This window comes from Mesoplodon bidens, assembly GCF_964165515.1.
Source record: "Mesoplodon bidens genome assembly, chromosome: 2".
Taxonomy (NCBI): Eukaryota; Metazoa; Chordata; class Mammalia; order Artiodactyla; family Ziphiidae; genus Mesoplodon; species Mesoplodon bidens.
Window position 1 is genome coordinate 28437610 of NC_138177.1, and position 25292 is coordinate 28462901.

At 32.4% G+C, this 25292-nt stretch overlaps 1 protein-coding gene across 2 annotated transcripts in view; it reads right to left on the reverse strand.

Moving 5' to 3' along the window:
- Positions 1-25292, reverse strand: part of KIFAP3 (kinesin associated protein 3) — a 161003-nt gene that overhangs the window by 11266 nt on the left and 124445 nt on the right. For both annotated transcript variants that reach the window (XM_081224620.1, XM_081224621.1), the window contains exon 19: positions 19428-19527. In XM_081224620.1, the coding sequence (XP_081080746.1) occupies positions 19428-19527 (100 nt within the window). The remainder of the gene's footprint in view (positions 1-19427; positions 19528-25292) is intronic.

The window sequence follows — 25292 nt, forward strand, 5'->3', positions numbered from 1 at the left end:
CATAGAATGGGGCTAAGCATCTTTTGCACACACTGCACTGACACCAAGCAAATTCCGTGTAGAGTGGAATGCAGAAGTATATGATTCTAACAATTACTTTTCTGACTTCGCCCTATTACCATGTTTGAAAATTATTATTTTTAAAGCAACATAAGGAAACATACTTTTTTTTTCTTTATCACTGATGTACAAGGGCATTTTTCTCCCTTAATTTAAGGACTAGTAATTATGTTTACAAATTCAGCTACACTAACTTAAGTATGAACTTATCAACAACTCCTGCATTTTATTAAAGTTAGTGGGGTGCAATGACCTCAAAACCAGAATATCTGTATATAATTTATATCTCTACTGATATAACTCGTCTCTGTCTAAATCTGTAACTTTCTTTGTCATGATTTCTTTTTTTTTTTTTTTTTGGTAAAATAAGAATAATGGCTATCCCTTTTAACATCTCTCTGCCTTGAGATTATTATATTTCCAGGTCTTTTACAAGAACAGTACAAAGACTCTTGTAGTGTGTACTTGGTGTTATTGTTATGACATATGAAAATGATAGAGGCTTCCCTAGAAAATACTTAAGAAATTCTGGCTCCTGCCATATAATCTAGACTGTTAAGAGATACTCTATCATACTTGGCATGCTTCTTACACATGCTTTCTGTTTGCCTTTACAGGGCTCTTACATAATTCATAGAGATTTATGCCTACACATAGGCAACTAATTGTTGTTGCACTAAAATAATGCCATGGCCAATCATATCTTCCTTTACCATAGTGAGACTGGACTGCTTGTATAAATAAAATTATTCAATCAAAACCCTTCAGATTCTATGTCAAGACGTATGCAAATGATACAACACCTTTAGGGATGAATAATACTGGGAAAGTCTCTTTACAGGCTTTTTCATCTTATTTTATATTCAGGGACTTTATTTTGAAAGTAGTAAATCAAGGGTAAGGTTTTTAGTTATTTCACACAAATCATCACTTCCCACATTGCATACATTCCTGCACTTAGGTTTACTGCTGTAGTTGGCTTTTCTTTGAAAAGGGCACAGGGTCACAGAAGTGTTTAGGGTGGGGTATCTTCATTCTGTGATGTTCACTGTCTTGGGGTGGTGCCAACCTGACAATACGGGACACATAAGCAGAGCTGGGTAACCATGAGGAGAATTCTTCAGGGAGATGGGAATGCACTATACATTTTTGAAATTACAGGCAGTGTAGGGTTTTAAGCAGTATTTCCAACTAGCATATAGGTATATCCGTATTAGTTACTTCAAGTATGCAGGACAAGGAAAGATTACAAATTGATTTAAAATGACTAGGGTGCACACTTGCTGATGGCAAATAGTACTTCTCTCCCTCAGATTTTAGAAGAAAAAGGCAAAATTCAACTGTAGGATATTGACATAGTTTCTGTTTTCCCCTTAGTATATACAGAGAATGAGCTGAACTATAATAGCCCAATATTTATAAAGTCCTTAAAACCCAGAAACCTTTTTAAAAAACTTTTTGAGACTTTTAAGAATTCCTGCTTATTTACCACCTCAAAAGAGATCTCCACATGAAGTTTAAGTACCCATGTAAATACAGCTTTGTGGGGTTTCTTGTATCAATTTAAGTTACAGTTGCCATTTAAAAATTTACTTGCCTAACTATGTTCATAGGAGCCTCCTCCCATCCTTTCACATTTGAGGGGCGCTAAATTAACCACTTGATACTGTCCACACAAATCTGGATTCCTTTTTAAGACTGTTTTGCCTTTTAATTTCTGACAGGCCAATATGAAAGTGCTTTGTTTTTGGCTGGAAAAACCTGAAATGGAAAGAATTTCTGAAAAAGTGGGATGTATCAACTTTAGATAAAGCTAAACAAAGAAAATAGGCTTAAAAATATATTAAAGTACGGTATATTATTTGAGATAGAATGCTGACTTATGTCCACAAAAGAGACGATATGCAGAAAATCATTAATTATGCTCCTCTCTATAAGTCTATTCAAAAGACTAATTATTTAAAATGTTTAACTTTGATTACAGGCACAAGAAACCATTTGTTGATCATGCCTCTCTAGTCTGAAATGTGTAGCTTTTATGTAAAAACCAACATAGCCATACATAGATTTTACACTCACCAATAATTAACTTTAATGATAAAAGTATAAAGTTTAGAAAAATACTAACCCTTCTTCTCAAATACAGAAACAAGGCCACATTTGAAAATAGATTCTATTACAGAGTGCTGCATTTGCCTCTCTGAAGTAGGTCTGAGTTATATTTAGTTGGCAGAGGCGCTGAGTACTTACGAGATTACCAAGTGATTTGGGCTACTGCTGAAAGACTGCACATTGGCCTAAAATCCCTACAGGTAAAATCCACAGGATTATAGGTCATAATTAATCCCCTTAACTCCAGACTTCCTTTCCATTTCCATAACCCGCAATGGAGGTTTACTGCCTTTTTTAAAAAATGAGAAAATCTAATGCATTTTAACAAATCTAAAACTCTTTCAATTAAAAGTTCTGAGAATTCATCAACAGCTATGACATCAACATGAAAAAACATTCAAGGACTAAAATGTTTTGTCACTTACTTCCTTGGGAATATCTATCTACCTATCTACCTACCTACCTACCTATGTAAACCTTTGCTCATGAGATGGTAGGCATCAGAACCCAACATTTAAATCAAACTCTTTGATACAATGTCTCTTCAAATCTCACAATTATTCAAATTATGTTTTGTAGGACATTGATGTGTTTCTAAAGAGACATTCTATTACAAAGCTATGAAAAGCTGCTGTCTGAACTAATCCCTCCAAAGTGCTTACTGTTATAATGAAGTAACTAAATTCTAGTGAATTACCAGACCATTAAAGATCAGTGTCTTATTAAACAGCCTATATAACTCAGGAGGTTGTATTTTAATAATAATGTGATTCTTTGTCAAATATTGCACTGCTTAGGTTAAAATGCAAAAATATGAATCTATAAATCTGTTTACTTTTTTATCTAAGAAAATTCATCACAGTATCTTTTAAAATTATTTTTTTTTTTTTCTGGCTTTGAGATATAATTGACAAATACTATTGTCATTAGATTATCTGATTTTTTCTTCTGTAAGAAAACGTTAAAGGTAGAATCTTTTGTAACAGAAGTTAGCAAATGACAACACTCCAAACAGCATGCTCTTAAAAAAAAAAAAGTGTCTATTTAAGACATTACGGCATTCTTCTCTAATGATTCATTTGCGTCCTCTAAAGATTAAGGACAAATCAAAAATGTTTAAGATGTTTATTTCATTGGGACACACATACACACACCCTTATTTAATCAAGGTGTGAGAATAACACAAAAGTTAGCAGGAACATGCTGTATAAAAACTGACACTATACTTAGTATTAATTCCTTAATTATTTTTCTAAGCACGATAATACTATTACCTTTAAAGATTTTTTTAAAAAATGATATAAAGAATAATAAATAGGATACTTTAAGTCATTTCAAAAAATTATATTTTAACCCTGAACTATATACCCTTCTCAATGGGAAAGGGATTATTTCTTATTGACCTCTATCCCTAGAGCCCTCCAAGTGTTTCTAAATTATAAGGGTTACTGAATAAATAAATTTTAAGTGTTAAAAAGAAAACATTAAATGCACATTCTTCCTTTAATGTATTTTTATTTAATACTCTATAAAGTTAATTTCATTTGTCATCACAGAAACTAAGTAAAAGTTAAAAGTATCTTTTGGAAATAATCTCCAACAGTATACATGTTATACTTCTGATCTATTGATTATCAACAGGTCATTAGTTAAGACCCAGTAATAGGAAAGTAACAAGATCATGTTCATGTAGATCATGTTCATGTTAAGTATGGAGTAGAATTTGTTTCTACAAAACATAGGCTATTTGATAATGAAAACTAATATAAACCTTGTAATATTGGGACATTACAAGTTTCTTTTGACAATAAACCATTTTTTTTTTAAGCTAGAGAATGCTTACGTTCTGTATAAATGAGTCCTTATCAGTACAGATATATTCAACTGGATATGTGGTAGTATAATACACGTGTACTAAGAATTCCTTAACTCAATCATAACTATAAGGCAATCATCTTTATGTATATAAAATACTGTAATTCAAAAGGCAGTTTTTTATGTTATGTAGGTTACTAAAAAATTTCCCATATAGCATAGGCTCCTACCAACAATTTTATAATACAAGCACATAATACTATATATATATATATATATATATATGTTTTTTGTTTTTTTTTTCCGGTACACGGGCCTCTCACTGTTGTGGCCTCTCCCGTTGCGGAGCACAGGCTCCGGACGCACAGGCTCAGCGGCCATGGCTCACGGGCCCAGCCGCTCCACGGCATGTGGGATCTTCCCGGACCGGGGCACGAACGCGTGTCCCCTGTGTTGGCAGGCGGATTCTCAACTACTGCGCCACCAGGGAAGCCCTATATATACATCTTGATTATATAGTTAATAAATTCTACACATTATACATTTGAAATGATCTGATTTACACTTTAAAAAGATCACAATGGTTACTATGGGGGAAAAATGGATTGCAAGGGAAGGTAAATGCAGAAGCAGGGAAATCAATCAGGAGGCTATTTTGAATGGTTCAGGTGACAGATGATGGTGGCTTGGACTAGAGTACTAACAGTGGAAATGGAAAGAAAAGGCCAAATTTGAGACAGTCTAGAAATGAAAACACCAGGACTTGCAGATGGTTTGCACTGGGGAGGGTGGTAATGGTGAAGAAAAGGGAGGAACCAGGGAAGACTCCAAAGTTTATGGTTTGAACTACTGGATGGTGATGACATTTACTGAGATGGAAGATGAGAGGAGGCACCTATTTGCATGTAGGAAATCAAAAGTTAAGTCTGATAATTTTATTAAACATTCAATTGGGTATGTTAAATAGTGAGAGGAATAAAGCTGGTGCTCAGAGGAGAGGCATCCAATAAAAATACAAGCCTTCAGATAGTATTTAATGCCATGGGATCTGGATGAAATCCTCTAGGTAGTGGGTGTAATTAGAAAAGAGGGCTCTCCAAAATGATATGGATAGAGAACAGGGTTGAAGTCCTGAAGTAACCAGCATTTAAAGGTGAAAAGGAGGAGGAATATCCAGCAGAGAACATTGGGAAGGAATGGAGAAGATCTTAGGAGGAAAATTAAAAAAACAGGCTATCTTGAGAGCTGAAAGAAGGGAGTTTCCAAAAGCAGGGCCTGGATATCTGTGTCCAACACTGCTGAGAGTTAAAGATGAGAAGGGTCCATGGATTTGGCAATATGAAGATTAGTAGCGATTCTGACAAAACTAGAGAAATAGAAGAGTGAATGGGAGTCTTTTGAGATGCACTGTATGAAGAGAAACAAGAAATGGGTAGTAGCTGGAATGTGATGTTGCGGCAAAGAGAGTTTAACGTTGGAGATTCCATATTGTGTTTATACCCTGACAGGAATGATCTAGTAGAAGGGAAAAGAGTGATGACATGAAAGAAGTCCTTAGGAAGGTAACAAGGGATGGGGTTCCGAGCAAAATGAACCAACTGGACTCTGAAAAAAAGGGCACTTCCTTGCCTGTAACAGAGGGAAGAGAGTGAGGTGGGGTAAAAATAAGAGTAGACACTGAGAGGTGGGGAGATAACTTGGGCAAGTTGCTCAACTCAATAAGCTTGGGTTTTCTTAATGTCTCCTTCCCTGAGCTGTTGTGAAGATCAAATTAGATAAGGGATGTAATGATAGCAATTAGCATACTGCCTTGCACTCAGTAAATATATTTCAATAAATGCCAGCATTACTATTAATCAGCATATCTCAGATTATAGACAGTTTTGAAACCATTTTAGAGAATAATATTTCAAATCATACAATTAGAATAAAGATTAAGTCTGTACGGCATTGAAGCCTGCATTGTTTCTATTCCTTTCCAGTAATTTCATTTAAAACTGGACTGGACGGTTCATGTTACAGAAATAAACTTTTTGGAGCAGTTTCACTTATTTAAGATTTTTCTTTTTCTTTTTAAAGAACAACAAAAACTTTTAAAAATATGTTTATTTTGTGAAGAAATTTTCTGTGGACTTTCACGTCCAGAATTTTGGATGGATTGTGGACTGTCTGATGCAGATTTAAAGTATTAGAAAAACAAAGAAGCAAACTACAGAACGGTCCCCACCACCCTCAGATACAGTGTTTAAAATTGTGCTTTAGTTTCTACCATTTTTTTCCCACATGCAAACTTTCATGTTACAGTTTAAGTACATGTAGACAGGCTTATTTGAAAACACAATAATTCTAAGAGTACAAGCTACAAGTTTAAAGTTCAGCATTTCTACATTATACTAAATACCTTCTGAAAAGGCCTAGGGTAGTGCTGTATCTCCCCCTCTCCTAAAATTTTCAAGCCATTCTTTTCTTACCCTCCTTTCTTATTAGGTTAACTAAAAACTGACACTTTCCCAAAAATGGGTCCTCTGTTTTATCAGAAGATCTGACCTTACTGCCCCCAAGTCAGAAATCTTATTCTGTGTTTCAATATATTTTCAGTTATTGTTTCTATGATAGTTGTTTAAATCAATGAATGGGTATTATGCACTGTTGATTTATCCCAACATTTTGATTTTTATGAAATTAGTAATAATTTATTTTGTGAAAACAGACAGCTATAAGATAACAGTAACTAGCTTCAATGGTGAGAAAATAGAAGCTGATTTCTTTCTTTCATGTATTTTAGCATATTTCATATTTATGTAGATTAATATGATCTATATCAACATATATTAATAAAATATATTTATCAACGGCTACCATCTAAAATGGCATTCTAAAAGTGAATTTCTTGACAGAGATAAGTTTAGTTGCCAACCACAAAATAAGACGGTAGTAAAGATAAAAGGTATAAGTGAAAAATAAATTTAACAACGTATATTAACTGAACCAAATAGTTAATGCTTCAACTGAGAGGTTTCATTGCAGTAAAAAATAAATGAGATTTTATTGTATTTCAGTCTGAAGATGCATATATTTAATAATGTATAAAATTCAGCTTGATTAAATGTGATTTTGAATTTCCATTGATTTATTCAACAGATATTTATAATATTTCCAATATTTGTAAGGACCCATTTGGTAAGATGGTTCAGTGGATACTTATAATGATGTTCTTTTTACTTTAAGAACAGCTCTTACAATGTAGCGATCAAGTTTTTTGAAATCCTTTAAGTTCCTTTAAATACTTTGAAATCTTCTCTGAAGTTGAAAGTGAAAAGTAATGTTCTGACTTATTAAATAAACTCATTAAGTGCAAATTTATGTTGAAACTGAACATACAACATAATCAAAGAAACAACAAACCAGCTTACTTTATTTGAGCGGAAAGAGAGGTCGGGTCTTTCAAGAGCACGAAAGCAGACCCAATTTGAACATTAATGGCAGTGCACGTGCATGTGCAACCACTCCCGTACCCTGCCTCCCCAACACTTGCACACCTTTCTCCTCTCAGCTTATTAGCATTCTAAATCTTTCTCCCAGGCTTGGCCTTGCAACCACTTACTTGATAAAATAGGTCACTTAAAAAGGAAGAAAGCCCAATAAAATGAATTACAAAGACAACAAGTTTAAACTGATTGCCCTGTTTTCATACATTGTAGCTGACATCTGCAAATATGCAGTTGGCTGTGCTTTGGCATTTAACAGCAAGTGATCAGCAAAGAGGAGGAAATTTTATTCTCATTAACGGTTGCAGATTTACTGCAGTGAAAAAGGGCTATGTAACCAGAGATGTGACAGTACAGAAAGATCAAAGCCTTGGATTGGAAACTAAATAAACCCTCTGGCTACTTCCTGCAAGGAAAATTCACTTTGGCAATGTAAAACAGAGCCCAGTTAAAAACTACTCTCAGTTTTATGAGCTGTCATAGCAGCTCAAATGGTTTGGAGTGGCTGAGTTTAGAACATTATATTTCCTTGTTTTTGTCTTAGATACTTCTGTAAGCAGTTTTAAAGAGTTTTTTTTTTTTCCAACACAACAACAAAAAAAAGAAAAAAACCTCTTTTTCTTTTGTTTGAAACTGAGGAGGTAACCACTAAACTTATTAAAGCAGGCAGGTCTTCATTTGCACATTCCTTTCTCATTTACTACAGTTTAATATTTTGCTCTTAGATTTATTTGGCAATATACATTTACCTTAATAATTCATTTGTAATCTGTACAATTCCTATTCAAAATAAGTGCAAATCAGTTTACAGAGCCCATATGGCTCATATCTGAGGGGTGAGCTATTTGTAATAGCACATCTGGTAGGACTATGGGCAATATGGAGAAAACGGGAATAAATTAATATTACATTTAAAAACCTATAGGCTTTAGGTTTCGTCTGTTTTTTAAAAAATATTTAAGAAAAAAATGTTTAACATTTCTAATATATGTTTAATATTTCTAATATAGGGACTTTTAAACAATTATTCATAAATACCTAAATCACATTGTTATATCAATCAAAACACAGATGGGCTAGAATCAATCAACCCGTCCCTGAGTTTAGGAGTAAGCTCAGTATCATTGAATCCAGACTTAAGGGAAATAAAAGATGACATGCTGTTTTCCTCTCTCTCTTATTTTTTTGGAGGAGGTGGTGGTGCTCATCAACCAAATTGCTTATAATTTTAAAATTCTCATTAGACTACGAATAAGCAAGACTTTGTAATGGTAATCTGGGACTTCCCTGGTGGTCCAGTGGTTAAGAATGTCTTCCAATGCAGGGGACTCAGGTTCCATCCCTGGTCAGGTACTAAGATCCCACATGCCGCGGGGCAACTAAGCCCACGCACCACAACTACTGAGCCTGCACTCCACAACTAGAGTGCCACATGTCGCAACTACAGAGCCCATGCGCTCTGGAGCCTGTGCGCCACAACTACTGAGCCTGAGAGCCCGTGCACCACAACTAGAGAAAAGCCCATGCACCACAACGAAAGATGCCACAACAGAAGATCCTACAATGAAAGATCCTGTGTTCCACAACTAAGACCTGATACAGCCATAAATAAATAAATAAATAAATAAATAAATAAATAAATAAATAAAATTATAATGGTGATCTGCATCCTATTCCCTTTAAAAAAAAACTCATTATTTTTTGAAAATAAGAGCATTTCATAGGTCAAATATGTCATAAAAGCAGTCACCTTTGCTTAAGGACTTTCTACTTTCTTTCTTTTAAAATTTATAACTAATTTTTATATATCTGTACAGCCAACAAAAATGCTATTAATATGTATAAAAATGTATGAACTTTAACATTGGATAATCACTCTTAAATGGTGGTGATATAATGAACTTCCTAGTCATGAATGGACTAACTCCCATTCATTTCTTCTAGTACAAAGCTACACCATAACTGATGTGTTAACATTTTTACAGGATCTAGTCATATTCAGATTACTTTTTTCATTTATAGACTCAATTATGCTGAATTTCTTCTCCTAAATGAAAGTCCTAATAAAGTGACAATAAATTTGGTTTCCTTTGGGAGCATCTTTGGATTTTACATATAGCTAACATGCATACCTCCAAAAACTTAGCTCAGATCACCAGATTGAAAATTAACACGAATTTGATGAGAGCAGTCTGTCACCAACTTCTTCTCTTGTTTCTAAATTTCCAAAGGAAAGTAAATCACTTAAAATACTTTTTCAAGTCAGTATAATTTCTCTAGCATAAAACATCTTCCCAGGTTTCCAGGATTCTTAGCCTTGATTTTTGGCTTGTATTTCTATATTTCAGTAAAGTTTACAATTTGCTAATGCTGATGTGTGATAATCTAATAGAATCTGGCCTTAAAAGTTATAGGCCCAATTTACTAATAAAATCTAATTCAATTTTCCTTGGGAAATGCAAATCATTAGTGTCCAAGCAGTGGAACCGAATTTCCTTGCCCTTTTATGGTTAGAAAGAAGTTTTCTCTATTAAAAAGTCTAAACAAATAAGTCAACTAAGACTAATATATGAAGATTCATTTATAGGCATAAAATAATAGCATCATGTATATAAACATTTACATTGGTTAATTAGCTAAATAAATGATTTGCATGAGACATTAACCCTTCTAGACTGAGATTATCCCACTCATTTCATCCTCATTTTTTATACAAATGGATTAATCTGTAGAGAACTTAATGAACTACTTAAAAGAATTTAATGGTAGTGAACTAATTAGTTACTTAATGTGTTAATAAATTTTTAGCAACTTGTTCTCCAAGCAATCTAAATACCAATTTGCAGTAAGCCATATACAGCGTATTAAAGCAAAATAAGTGAACAATATATTGTATCATGCAAAAAAACCTACATATCTTACTCTGAAGTTTGATAACACTTACTCTAAAATTTTCTAAAGCACAGTTCACTGTTAAGACTAATATATCTGCTTGCCTTTTGGAGGCAGTAATGGTGTAATACTAAGAATGCTGGCTCTTACCAAGCCTAAAGGCTTCACTATTTATTACCTAACTGGTTTTGGGCTAGTCCCTTAAAAATCTCTGAGTCTTAATTTCTACATTTGTTAAAACAGGTCCAATACTACTCTTTGCCCTATATACCTCACACACTGTTGATAGTCAAATGAGACATATGATGATATAAGTGTTAGCTACATGCAAGTTATTCGTCCTGGTATACTAAGATTTAGGCCAAAAAAGTGCCTTAAACATTTTATTCTTTAAAACTTTTAGAAAGCTCCGAAGACATTCCATCTTCTGAAAAAAAAAAAAAAGAAAGAAAACTAGCAGAATTGTTATGAGAGTATTTAGAGAGAAAAAATGTAATGTGATTTAATGTAAGGATTGTGTTACAGCAAGTCTCATAGTGTAAAAAAACCATTTATTTGCATTGGTTTGATTTTCTCATCAGAACTGTGTTACACAGCTATTGCCACTCTTGTTCTCCTGTTTTCACCATCCCACATTTTTAACCACTTCATTATCTTAGAAGGGATTTTACCTGTCATATAGTATTATTTCTTATGAATGGTTTTATTCATTTCAAGAAATTTTTACCATGCATTTTTGATTAGTTAATACTAATGAAGGTGGGAAGAACTTAAGATTATTTCTATTGGTTATACCTAGCTGTAGCAATTATTACTGAGTGTGAAATACATGTTTATACATACTAAAAACAATGTCATTTGGACAACCAAATACAATTATAATAAACATTTGCACAGATCTGGATATTTTTAGATCAAATCATATTCCCTGAAACAGAGTAACTTTTAAAAGTAAACAGGATATTGTCTTGTTACCCAACACCATGGTTTCTATAGAGGTTCTGCTGTATATGTTTTAATCATGATTTAACAAAATTCCATTTAAAGTGAGAAGCAACTCTTGCAAATATCCCAACTTAGATACAGCTAAGAACAAGTATTAGGGAACTTTGCAAATGTGCATATGAAAAACAAAGAGTAAATAAAATGTATAACAGTGCCTGAACAAAACATTCAGCAAGGTTTTTTTAAAAAGTATTATGCACTGTTAATAATAATGTTTTAATAATGCAAAAAAATATAAATGGAATGACCAAATATTTCAAACACACTGTCAGCTTTCATTACTAGAATTACAGATGTGGCCGTGGTGTACTCAATTTTATGCTGTCAAAACATCATAGGTGAATAACAGTTTTATTCAAAATTTTTCTCAATAAGAAAAAAGCAAATTAAAAGGTCTCTGGGGTCAATTCTTTAAAAAGATGAATTTTATATAAAGTAAATATCTATTGCTAAATATCTATTTTTACCTATTTTGACTTTCATATTTACTTAAATCAGAACACTGGTATAATATAATCTAATATGTGGACAAAATCATGTGGCACAAAAGTAGGTACTAAAAAATAACATTTATTCCCCAATTAGGTAAGTGTATCTCACGATACTCAATGTATATATTTTCTTGATAGAAAGAAATCACACAATCATTTATCCAGTCTTTATCTCTGATTATTTCATGAGGATATATTCTTAGAAATGAAGTTACAGAATTAAGGAAGTATACAATTTTAGGCTTCTGTTCTCTGTTACCAATTATATTTCACAAAGGTTTTGTCCATTTAAGTCCCACAAGAAGTGTATCAGAGTACCTCTTTGCTCCCATGTGTGGGTATTAGCATTAGAAAATCTTTGGTAACTGATAGGTGAAAACAGAATCTGGCTGCTTTATTTTATATTCACCATGTCTGGAAAAATTACTAACTAAAGTCAGGAGTTTTTTTAAAGACTTCATGAAGCATGTTCTCCTCTGAGAAAAAGTTATAAAGAAATTAGGAACAAAAAAGCTACACACTAAATAAAGCAGTGTTTTTTAAAATGATTATCTTTAAAAGATTTAATAAGTATTTTATAATTCATTTAGTTCTTACAATGTTGCTGAACAAATGGTTGGTCTCCAATATCTATCAAAGGGAAATGTTTCTATGAAGTTCTTTTCACTTTCTTTTGATCCTTCCACATAATGTCTACATTACTGCCACAGTAATGAAGGTCACTAAAACTTAAACTATTAGAACAAATGGAAGAGTTTGGTTTATCAATTAAAATTGATATAGGACTTATCAAATAAGGGATTTTATAGGCATATTTAATTTTATCTCAATATATGAGAATTTCTCGATTGCCAAATTAAGGGTTGTAATATAGACAATAATTTGATTTATCTTCTGAATAACCGCTTTGAAATAATACCCTAATATATAGTTCTAGGAATAATAAAAAAGGTTGGTAAATACTACACAATGCCTTTTAGACAGGCAATATTTAATTTTAAGGTTGCTTTTCTCAAGTGAAATAACTGAGTCAACTAAATGGCTGAGCTTAATGAAGGTGGCCTTATAGCTAAAGAAATAAGTCTAATTTTTACAGGTAGAGTCCCTGTCTTAGGAAAAATTATACATTTAAAATTTTGGATAAAAGATTATTTCTCATATATTAAGAAAATAATGTGTTAGTTCTAGTCAGTACAATTTTAAAAAGTGCAACTAATGTTTCAACCGTGATTTAATGTTTTAAAGAAAATATATTAGAGAGAACAGAATAAAAGGTGTATATGTGAAATATACAATACATATAATGAACAGAAAAGTTAATCACCAAGTACTCTAAGAAAGAAAAAAAAGAGGCAGGCATATATACAGAAAATGAAAGTGTAAGATTCAGATGGCTCAATAATGCACACATCTAGTTCATCTCTGACTCTAGTGAAATGGTCAGTAGATGACATCACTGTGCCAACCACAGAGAAGATCTTCAGGCCCTCTGAAAAATATTTTTCAAAGCCCCAAGGAAACCTAAGCAGTCTCTGAAATTTTTTTCCAGTTTATGAAAATTGGATTCTTATAAAAGAAAAATGGACCATTTTTACTGCAACAAAAACTGATTTGTAAAAGCTGGAAGCAGTTTAAAAATACTCAACATAAGGTTCTTGTTAGTCTTGAAAAGTAAGAGTTATAATAAAAAAAACTGTCCAAAAATATGGTACGGATACATTGTATATAAGGGGAAAAAAGGCTAGTCTTACTCCTATTATTTTTAATTAGCTTCAATAGCAAGTTCCACTTTACTTTCTAACGGCCAGTTCAGGTTTTGGGAAGGGAAGATTTACATCTGACCCTCTGGCAATGTCAACTCTATAGCTAATGCCTTGGAGCCCTAATACACTTTGCATTACCTCAAAATGTTGGGAAATTCTGGTGCCAAGAGGTTCAAACTGATAGTGACACATGTCTAAAACCCAGGATTCTCTGTCCAACTGCCAGTATGTATTTTATCAAACATCCAGTCTCCCTTGTAGAATAGGATGGATGAGTTTAACAGTTTTCACTGTTTCCAATTAAACTGCCCTGCTACATTACAAAAATGCAGACATTCAGATTAAGAAGGACCCCCCCGACTTGGATTTTAAGAAATATACAATTTGAACTGTTTAAATAATACTCTAAATTTGACTCAGTTACCCCATTTTAACAGACTTGTCCCATTACTAAACATGGTTATTTTAGGAAGAAACTGAAGAATTTTTCTGTGAACAATTAAAAAACAAAAACTCTTACACAAATTAGAAATTTATTCTTTACCTTGCAGAAACTTGGGATTATCTACTTTACCTGAACCCACTAGTCACGATTACTGGTTGAATAGCATGCCACTTGGCACTGGTATGCTGTTTCATGTTCTCAAATCATTAGAAACAATGGTAATTATAAAAATTCACATTTTATACATTTTAAAAATATTATTACTATTCCAATTAACTTGACACTGCTTGTTAATCAAAGATATATGATGAAGAACAGGGAATGAATCTGTAAGTCATCTGGACAATTTTCCTGATTTAAAGAAAAAAAAAACTACCATACGACCCAGCAATCCCACTACTGGGTATATACTCTGAGCAAACCATAATTCAAAAAGGGTCATGTACCAAAATGTTCATTGCAGCTCTATTTACAATAGCCAGGACATGGAAGCGACCTAAGTATCCATCGACAGGTGAATGCATAAAGAAGATGGGGCACATATATACAATGGAATATTACTCAGCCATAAAAAGAAATGAAATTGAGTTATTTGTAGTGAGGTGGATGGACGTAGAGTCTGTCATACAGAGTGAAGTAAATCAGAAAGAGAAAGACAAATACAGTATGCTAACACATATGTATGGAATTTAAGAAAAAAAATATCATGAAGAACCTAGGGGTAAGACAGGAATAAAGACACAGACCTACTAGAGAATGGACTTGAGGATATAGGGAGGGGGAAGGGTAAGCTGTGACAGACTGAGAGAGTGGCATGGAAATATATACACTACCAAACGTAAAATAGATAGCTAGTGGGAAGCAGCCGCATAGCACAGGGAGATCAGCTCGGTGCTTTCCCACCCCTAGAGGGGTGGGATAGGGAGGGTGGGAGGGAGGGAGATGCAAGAGAGAAGAGATATGGGAACATATGTATATGCATAACTGATTCACTTTGTTATAAAGCAGAAACTAAATCACCATTGTAAAGCAATTATACTCCAATAAAGATGTTAAAAAAAAACCCACCTCAAAATAGATAACATTTCCTGCTTTTAAAATCAGCTTTTTTAATATTCAAAATTCAATCAAGACATTATTCTTCCATAATTAACCCAAATTCTTCATGTTGTTCAGTAAGTCTGCTTATTCTCATCTTCACAGTAAAGATGAAGAATAAGAGTTCAACACCTTCTGTCTACATTTTTCAAAAAATATTCCCATTTTGCTTAAAATCAATTAAAATGAAATATTTCAAAAGCATCATTTTAAGTCAATGTTATTTGGTCTAATAGGTTTTAAATTTACCTATTGGATATCAGAAGCCTAAAGGTAGCCATTAGTTTAAAATTTCACATTTGGGACATTATGCATAAAAATTATCATGCCAGAATATGTGAATAATTATGGAACAATTTAAAATACTTAAATCTTTGTAGAATTAAAAAAAATAAGCCAGAGTTAAGATCCATGGTTTGTTGCTATCAAAGAAGAACAAAGAAATCCTATTAGAAGACAATCCTAACAACAAAAAAGATTCATAAAAGAAAGAGTAAATGATTCTAGAGAAGGTCAATAAAAAATGTAGCAAAGAACAACTATGAATTTTTGGTTATACTGTAAGCTTTCTCTGTATATCTGCTGATAAAATTTAGAGTCCCTTTTTATTTGATCTGTTACTTAGAAAAAAACTGAGGAAATTCATAGCAAATTATTTCTTCTGGAAATACAAAGAGAAAATGATACAGTTACATGATTTAAGGCCTGAAAAATTACAAAAGACAAGAGATGAAAGACTTAGCTTTCTCAAGGGAAGTTCTTTTGAAAGGGCAAACAATTCTCAATTCAAAATGATTATAATAAATAAGTATATCACTCTTTCGATTTGAAAAAATATATAGTCTACATGAAGTTTTATTAACTAATCCTTTAAACCAACATTGCTGTGATGTGTTTTTTATGATGTGAACAAAGCTACTTATATATTTTTATTCTTGAAAAGGAACTAAAGGCACAAAGGTAAGAGAACTTTCCCAGTCTTTTAAAAAACAACTTGTTAACAGAACTGAGGAATAAAATCCTGAAATCTTTGGACACAGTACATAACTTACTCTTTGAGTATAGCCATCTCTCTAAACATATTTATTGTTTTATAAAATGACCATTTTTGAAAACCAGAAATGAAAGATTTTGCTGAGTTGAGTTCAAGTTCATTCCTTTGGATATTCAATTTTAATGAAAATGTTCAGGTTCTTTAAAATCACATAACTATAGAAAAAAATCATGTCTTTCTCAAATAAGCAATGCATGGTTAGTATCACACAAAAACAATGTTTTGTTCATAGTGAAACATAAATGGCAGAAAAATTAATCTTTTAAATGCTATCGGCAAAAATTTTCAATATAAACATTAGGATTATATAATGAAATAACTTCTTCCTTTTCTAATTATGTTTCAGAAAACATTTGTACAGTGAATTGTCACATGATGGAGTATAATAGTTATAATAATTAAAGAGAATCTCTATTTAAATAATTATAGCTAACATAGACAGAGACATCAGAAGTAATCAAAAGCCATATGCTTCTGGTATTTAACCATGTTTAACTTTTTTTCCCCTAAGGCAAGTAGTTTCTCATCATGACAATCCAGTACACCAATGAAACTATTTCTAAAGTGTTATTATTTATTTACAGTTCACTAAAGACTACTGAACTACATATAAGGTTATTACATTTCATAAAATACCCCTGTATTTTTCCACTATGCTTTTAACTTTTGTCACGACCAACAGTGGGTTGTGAAATCAATATAGTGGGTTGCAATCTGCATTTTAAAAATAAAATTGAATAGACTAAAATAGAATATATCATTGTGCATTACAGATAGTAAGAGTAATTAATACTGTTTTAAGAATTTTTTGTTTTATATATATGTGTGTGTATATATATAACATATGTATATATATATAAATATGTATGTGTGTACTGGGTTGCAATATGAAAGGTATTTCTTAATATGGGTGGTGGCAAAACAAAACAAAACAAAAAAACACTTAAAAGTCACTATAATATGCTATGTTTCCTTCAAAATCACATACTGTGTTATGCTGGAAAGACCATAAGACATATAGACCTAAGTTCAAATTTTTTTCTCTATCATCCTACATGTGTTAGTTGGTTACTTAAATTATTAGAGCCTTGATTTCTTCATTTTTAAAATGTCTATGAAAATAGACATTATAATAATCTTGCTAAGTAGGTTAAAATAAACATAATAAATATTTGCAAAATTAATTATACATAATAGATAATTGATAATGGTTGCAATAATTATTACTATTGAATTAAAATGGCTTACTACAAGTGATGATTCAAGAGTTGTAACACATTGGTCACAACTGTATTCTTTTTTTTTTTTTTTTTTTTTTTTGCGGTACGCGGGCCTCTCACTGTTGTGGCCTCTCCCGTTGTGAAGCACAGGCTCCGGACGCCCAGGCTCAGTGGCCATGGCCCACAGGCCCAGTCGCTCCGCGGCATGTGGGATCTTCCCAGACTGGGGCACGAACCTGTGTCCCCTATATCGGCAGGCGTTCTCTCAACCACTGCCCCACCAGGGAAGCCCACAACTGTATTCTTAAACACATCCTCCAAACATAAATATTTATGTTAATAAAATTATAATTTTAGAAGAGAAAATTAAATCAATAATCTAAAGAAAAACTAGTCTTAAGGGCAAAAAGACTACACCTATTCATTGGACCATTTTAATGTGAAATTTCAATAGTCATTCTAAATTAAAATATTACACCTCTAGCAATGATATGAAGGGAAAACTATTATTTACACTTTCTGGCAAGACTTAAAAAATCTATGAGACCAGTAATGAAGCAGGATCTCTGTTGGGGGAAACTGTACTATAATTGTACAACAATGCTGGCATGTTAGGTTTTTTTTCCTTAAATATTTTATTTGAATGCTATGAAGGGAGGAAAAGTCTTTAATTTAATCAAAGCACCAACTTTTTTAAATGGTGATGTCTGAATAATTGTTAAAATACATGTATTGTAACAATAAATGCTGGAGAGAGTGTAGAGAAAAGGGAACCCTCTTGCACTGTTGATGGGAATGTAAATTGATACAGCCACTATGGAGAACAGTATGGAGGTTCCTTAGAAAACTAAAAATAGAACTACCATATGACCCAGCAATCCCACTACTCGGTATATACCCTGAGAAAACCATAATTCAAAAAGAGTCATGTACCACAATGTTCATTGCAGCACTATTTACAATAGTCAGGACATGGAAGCAACCTAAGTGTCCACTGACAGATGCATGCATAAAGAAGATGTGGCACATATATACAATGGAATATTACTCAGCCATAAAAAGAAATGAAATTGAGTTATTTGTAGTGAGGTGGATGGACCTAGAGTCTGTCACACAGAGTGAAGTAAATCAGAAAGAGAAAAACAAATACTGTATGCTAAGACATATATATGGAATCTAAAAAAAGAAGAAGAAAAAATGGTTCTCAAGAACCTAGGGGCAGGACAGGAATAAAGACACAGACCTACTATAGAATGGACTTGAGGACACGGGGAGGGGGAAGGGTAAGCTGGGACGAACTGAGAGGGTAAGCTGGGACGAACTGAGAGAGTGCCATGGACATATGTACACCACCAAATTTAGACTAGATAGTTAGTGGGAAGCAGCTGCATAGCACAGGAAGATCAGCCCGGTGCTTTGTGACCACCTAGAGGGGTGGGATAGGGAGGGTGATACAAGAGGGAGGAGATATGAGGATATATATATATGTATAGCTGATTCACTCTGTTATAAAGCAGAAACTAACACACCATTGTAAAGCAATTATACTCCAATAAAGATGTTAAAAAAAGAACAAAGTTAAAAAAATACATGTATTGTGTTCTTATTTTATATTTTATTGGCTTTGGAAAACACTTATGAAACAATCTGGGTCATTAATTTGGCAAAAGTACTGTCTATTTCAATAGACAGCCTGTATTTTCCAAAGTGAGGAAGCATATATATATACACACACACACACACACACACACACATATATATACACACACACACATTTTTTTTAGAACTGTGATCTTCATTTTTTTACATACAAAATGTGACTTCATAATTAATTTAAAATCAAATGAGTATGTTCTTGAAAATACTCAGGATTTTTTTTTTTTACTCTTTAATGGAAAAAGAAAAATGGGAAGTGAAGAGAATTTTAGCTTTTCAAAAACAAGTGGAACAGCATATATTAGATTTTTCTTGGAAGACTGCTTACCTGCCAGGAAATGAATGCTGCCCAGCTACATCTCCATTTTGAAGGTGATAATCATTGAAGAAATCTGGACTCATGGCTCCTTCAGAGGCAACTAATCCATCTAGGAAGAAAGAAAATAGTAACTAGTGAAATATCTTTGCAGGGAATAAAAAGGCAACTGTTCTATCAAGTAACACAATAGAAAATAACCTGTATATTTAATCTGGAAGAAAAATGTTAGCATGATATTCAATTCTCTCTGGGAGTATGAACAGAAGAGCATACATACTTAAGTGTTCTTTACAATGATTGGACATTTATTGAGCATCTACTATGTGGTAGTACTATTTTATTACAGAGATGAATAAGACAATCTCTGCCTTCAAGGGGCTTCTAGTCTTGTGGAGAAGACAACAAAAGTTAAGGGATGAGGTAGGATAGTGAGGGACAATAAACCTTCCAGGCTAAGAAACAGAATGAGTAAGGAAATAGAAGAGACATTAAATAGCATGGTTTCGGTAAAGACCAACACTCTAGTATGTCCGACATTTTATACCCAGACAGCTTCATTTGTGTAGTATGATTAGGGAATTATACATTTCAAATAAGTGAATTTTTATATAAGCAATGCTTGACACTTTAAGTGTCAAACCTTAAAACAAACACACAAACTTGGGTTAGAAATCCTTGAAAATACATTTTATATTTCCTGTGTTTTTAAAAAGTATACTGAATATAATTTTAAAACTTCTTGATAACTCAATCTTCATTATAAACATCAATTATTATATAGTAATGCCCTAGGTTATTAGATATATTTGACTACCTACGCTATGTGGCTACACTACTATGCTTTTTGAGTACTTTTTCTTTGCTTATAAAGTGCTCCTTTTCCTAAATCTAAGTCTTTATTATTACTTCTTGCTGATTTTAGAGTGATACTACTTTCTCATTCACTCCAATCTAAGAATCCAGATGACCTATTTTTGATAGAATTATGAGTAAGTTAAGAATAAGAAGAATCTGAGGAAAAAAGATCTAAGTGATGGCTTCAGGGCTGTCTTATGCATAGAACCAATGTATTTTAGTATATGGCTTTTGTAATTACTATTTGAAAAGCTCTGAGGCCTTTTAAAGTTTCCTTTTCTGAAAGTATTCTTGGTTGGTAAGTGACCTCTATGTCACTTGTTGGTTAGGTGGTATCCACAACATAGTTTATAAATTTGGCACATAGTAAGCAAATTATTCAGTCACCAGACAATCATTTTACACCTACCACATGCAATAATACTTTGCTAGGTCCTGTAGAAAAACTTAGAATACATAATTTCTTTTTTCAGGAATTTCAGGTTAAGTGAAATACAAATAGACACTTAAGATGCAATTAAATAATACATTTCATTAATAAATGATACACAACAGGAAGGGATATAATACTAAATGAATGCTGGAGGCTGAAAAAGCTACAGAAGGATTACTGTGTTCTGTAGGGGCTAGAAAATCCTACTTGGGAAGGGAGGGAGGCAGAGGTGTAACTGATTTGAGTATTGATAGACAGCTGGGAATTAAATGATAAAATCTGTTTAGGAGTAAGTGTATTAAAAATCGAATAGATGGTAAAGATTAATAGAGTTGGGAAATGAATAGGTAAAAATAATTTGTATTTCCATAAGACTCCTGTACTACTCATTTGTTACATATATCCATTTGTTACATACCATATACTAAAGACTTGCATTATTATTTAATTGTTGAATTGTTAATAATACCTCTGGTATTTACCTTATTACTTTAGTAAATTTAAAATACTTAAGAGGTAGCTAAAAAGTATGTAATATTTAGTCCAGTTTCTGTGTCCTCTAAAAGTTAAAAATTCTATAAACCAAAAGTCCAGCTAAACACAAAAAAAGTTACAAAAAATGAAATTAGGGGAATGCCAAGACACCATAGATTGACAGTTAAGCAGCTAAAAAGATTAATTTTCTATGGATCTAAGACTGTGAAAGTTTGGCTAAAATTAACAAGGTAAAAACCACAAAAATCAACAAGTTTCTCTGTTAAATTAAAACCAAATAATTTAGGATCAGGAGTTAAGAAATCTGCCAATTTTAGAGGAACAAAGCTAAGTAAAATGCCAAAATAAAATGTATACCACACTTTGAAAATGAATACAAAGATATTCAGCATGCCAGCAGCATAAAAGATTCTAAACTCAGAAATATAACACTCAGATATAAATACAACCAAATAAAAATACCTGAATTGTACATTAAAAGTTTATATTACATGAAACACAATCTAGTGAAGTGAATCAGATGAGGAAGAACTTAAATGAAAAACTGTTGTCAAATTCTCAACATCTCCATTTTGATTCAGAGCTCTCGTTGTCTTCAAAGGGAAAAATGAGTAAAAAGGATAAATGGAATACCGGGAACTACAAACGGGGATCTCATCAAATAGAGATGAAACTAAAAAAAATTTTGAGTGTAAAGATTCAGCCAGAAATTTTATAAACCCAGAATACAACTAGTTTAAGAAATTTTATAAACCTAGAATACAGTAAGTTTAGTAATACAATAAGCCTGATATGTGAATAAAGGGTAAATTTATACTTCTGAACTTAATTTTTAATAATCCTAAGGCCCTGCAATTCATTCAGTAAACTACAGCTTCTACACTGCCCTTTAATGACTTGACAAAATTTAGGTAACTCTGATATATGAGCAATCATTCTTCACTATAATGAAGTATAAAAGTTAAATTATATCTTAAATCATCAACTCAAGCACTTCAACTTCTTTGGAATTATCTGTTTCTCAGCATTCTGTAACCAAAATTAATTTTCATAGAAATACTGAAAAGGAATCATGTATTTTTGGTTGTAATCACGTATTCAGATAAATCTAGGAGTGTCCTTCTGAAGTTCCTACTCTAACCTTACTGTTTCAAAGATAGCAACAAGGAATCAAAGAATTTCATGTAACATTTAAATGCCCAGAGAACAAATAGAAGACAGAGAGGATATATACCAGAGCACTTTGTAAATTGTAGAGCATTATATACATTTAGGTTATTAAATTACATGAAACCTTTTAGACCATAGTTATATAACACACCTTCTTGAGGTGCTCTAAGTAATGATGATAAATGTGGTTATGAGTAAAATGGGGCATGTATTGGAACAAGAATGAAATCAAAGCAAATTTACTGCCAGCATAGATAATTTATCAACTTTCTCATTTCTGAAACTCAGTCAAAAAAAACTGGCTTATACATATTGTGAATAAAAGTAAATACAAAAACTCAGTATCTTCTTATATATTGTTACTGAAGTAAACTTTATTTCTAAAAGTCAAATGAAAATGTAGTATTAGGCTCTTTGGTGAACTAGCTAAAAGTGAAATCATGACTGTGTGGGAGGAAACAGATATCAAGAGTGAAGAAAATGAGAAAAAGAAATGACTAAAATAGATAAATCATAACTTATTTGTTTACACCTGATAAGATACATCACATAAACACATAGGTAAATGAAAATTATGGTTTTACAATGATCCTGAGACAGAAATAAACCATTTTAAGCTTCATATTCTGTAATATAATTACATAATACATGCTAAGAATAAGATTCATCACAATGAATGAAGAACAAAAGCAAAAAAGTAACAAATAATTTAGAAATGTGTAGTAGCAATACAGCTTTATAAATTACAATATACTTCCTCTGTGGGTAAAAAGTACTAAAGCAAACAGCATCATTTTCATGATAGAAAAGGAAATTAGTCAGTAACTGCAATCACAATTATTTTAGACTAAGAAAAAAAAATAATGTAACTATAAGGAGATGTATAAGTAGATTTCTATTTCAGATAACAGAACCGAGGGTCCTTTTTTAAAATAATAGCAAGAAAGAAACAGATACATTTTGATATGTTTAACAGTTGGAAAGCATAGAGGGCAATACTAATGACCAGGAAGTAGCAAATGTTATTTCATTTTTAAATAAAAAATAAGACCAGGGTATCACTGGCCATTTAGCTTAAACTCTGTGGTTGAAAAACTACTGCAGTTGCTTTTATCAGAAGCAGCCTAAAGTTTCATGGAGACCCAGAGACTTAAGTAAGACAGCTAAAGCATCCCAACAAATCTGCAGTATTACAAATTTATCTGATGTTTCTGAAGATACAACTGCACACAATAAAAGACAAGAGACTAGCATTGTCGAGATTTCTATGACATACCAAAAACACCACAGAGACTCACTTAGTTGATGAACTATTCATGAAAAATAAAGTAGGTAAAATAATAAACTAAAAAAGTACAGGTGGCTTGATATGAGAATTATATCTTTAAACTCATAGCAATGTAATCTCTGCTGTCAAGTGTGTACCATATCATCAGGCTATAGGTATAAAAAAACAACCATGAGGTTATCTAAAGATAACATTTCGCCCCTCGAATGCTTAAACTTATTTATTTTTCCATCAGCTGTGGCTGTTTCTAAATTTAGATATATAAAAATGTGTACAATTCAGATTTCTCACAAAAGCATAGGTTGTACATTTTAATTGTATCTCACAGAAAAATGTTATGATTTTCATTTTAAGGGGTCAACTTAAATGAATTAATTTTGGAAAAGTGGTATAATCTTTCAGAAATCTGTTCTGAAATTCTAATTGTATTAAAACAACAAAGTTAAATACTGAGGTGGTTACAAGTTTTATGCATTTTTGGAAACTGCTCATTGATTCACACTGAAAAGTAGCTATCTATCAATTTTCAAAGCAAGAAAACCGATTCCAAGAAATTCTGATTTCCATTATCAAAAAATTCACATCATATATATTTTACATCATTTTACTTCATGAATATCTGACTAGGTAAGGAACAGCTGCTTGCCATTACTGAATTAAGAAATTCTGGTTGGTTGAAATTAATCAACTACTCCATCTGGTTTGAAACTCAAAGCAGTACTTCATAACTACTGTAAAGTTCAGTTAGGAAGAAATCTATTTAATTTTCAAAGTAAAGTACCAATTTTCTAGGATTCAAGCATCTATATCAAATATAAAAATAATGCAGCCTCACGGGCAATATGCACAGCATACAATTATGAAAATATATGAATGAATACATAGTAGGAAAAAAAGGTGAGCCATTAATTCAGATACAATTACTTTAAATGCTTTTTATTTGCAACCTGCTAAAGATCTTAGTTAGAAATCCCTACTTTTGGCTCTTCAACTAAATGACTTCAATAAAGTAATTAATACTGGTAACAGTGCAACACATTAAAAGGGAGAATATGCAAAAACTTACTGTTCTTAGTTCCAAAATCCCTGGAAAAAGGCAGGATGGCAGAATCAACAAGGGTATGTAAGATCTATGTAAAAATTAAATTTTGCCTTGAAAATACTAGCAAGAGTTAGAATGAAAAAACTATTGCTATAAAGTGTCTAAATCTTCCCAACCAGAGAACCAAACAGGGGTTACTAGTTCGAAACTAAAGCAAAACCATGGCAAAATGAGACTGTTAAAATGAAACACACTGGAAAAGAAAACATCAATTAGTAAATTATACATTTAAATAAATGCAGAATAGAGAAAAATATCACATTTTCAAACAGAAGTCAGAAATCTTGAAGATGTCATTTTAAGTTACACATTCTAGAAAATAATAAACTAAGAGCAATTAATTTTCCTGGTCATAGCCTTTTTAATGGGGATCACATCAAAGACTAACTTGGAAAAAAATAATGGTGAGTTAATAGGTTTGCTTGGTATGTGTACTGATGTTATGTCTAAACTCATTAGCAGAAGGCCATTTATATACTAAAAGAAGTGCTTACAAAGCGTGGGAATGAGCAAGGTTGGCAGACAAAAATC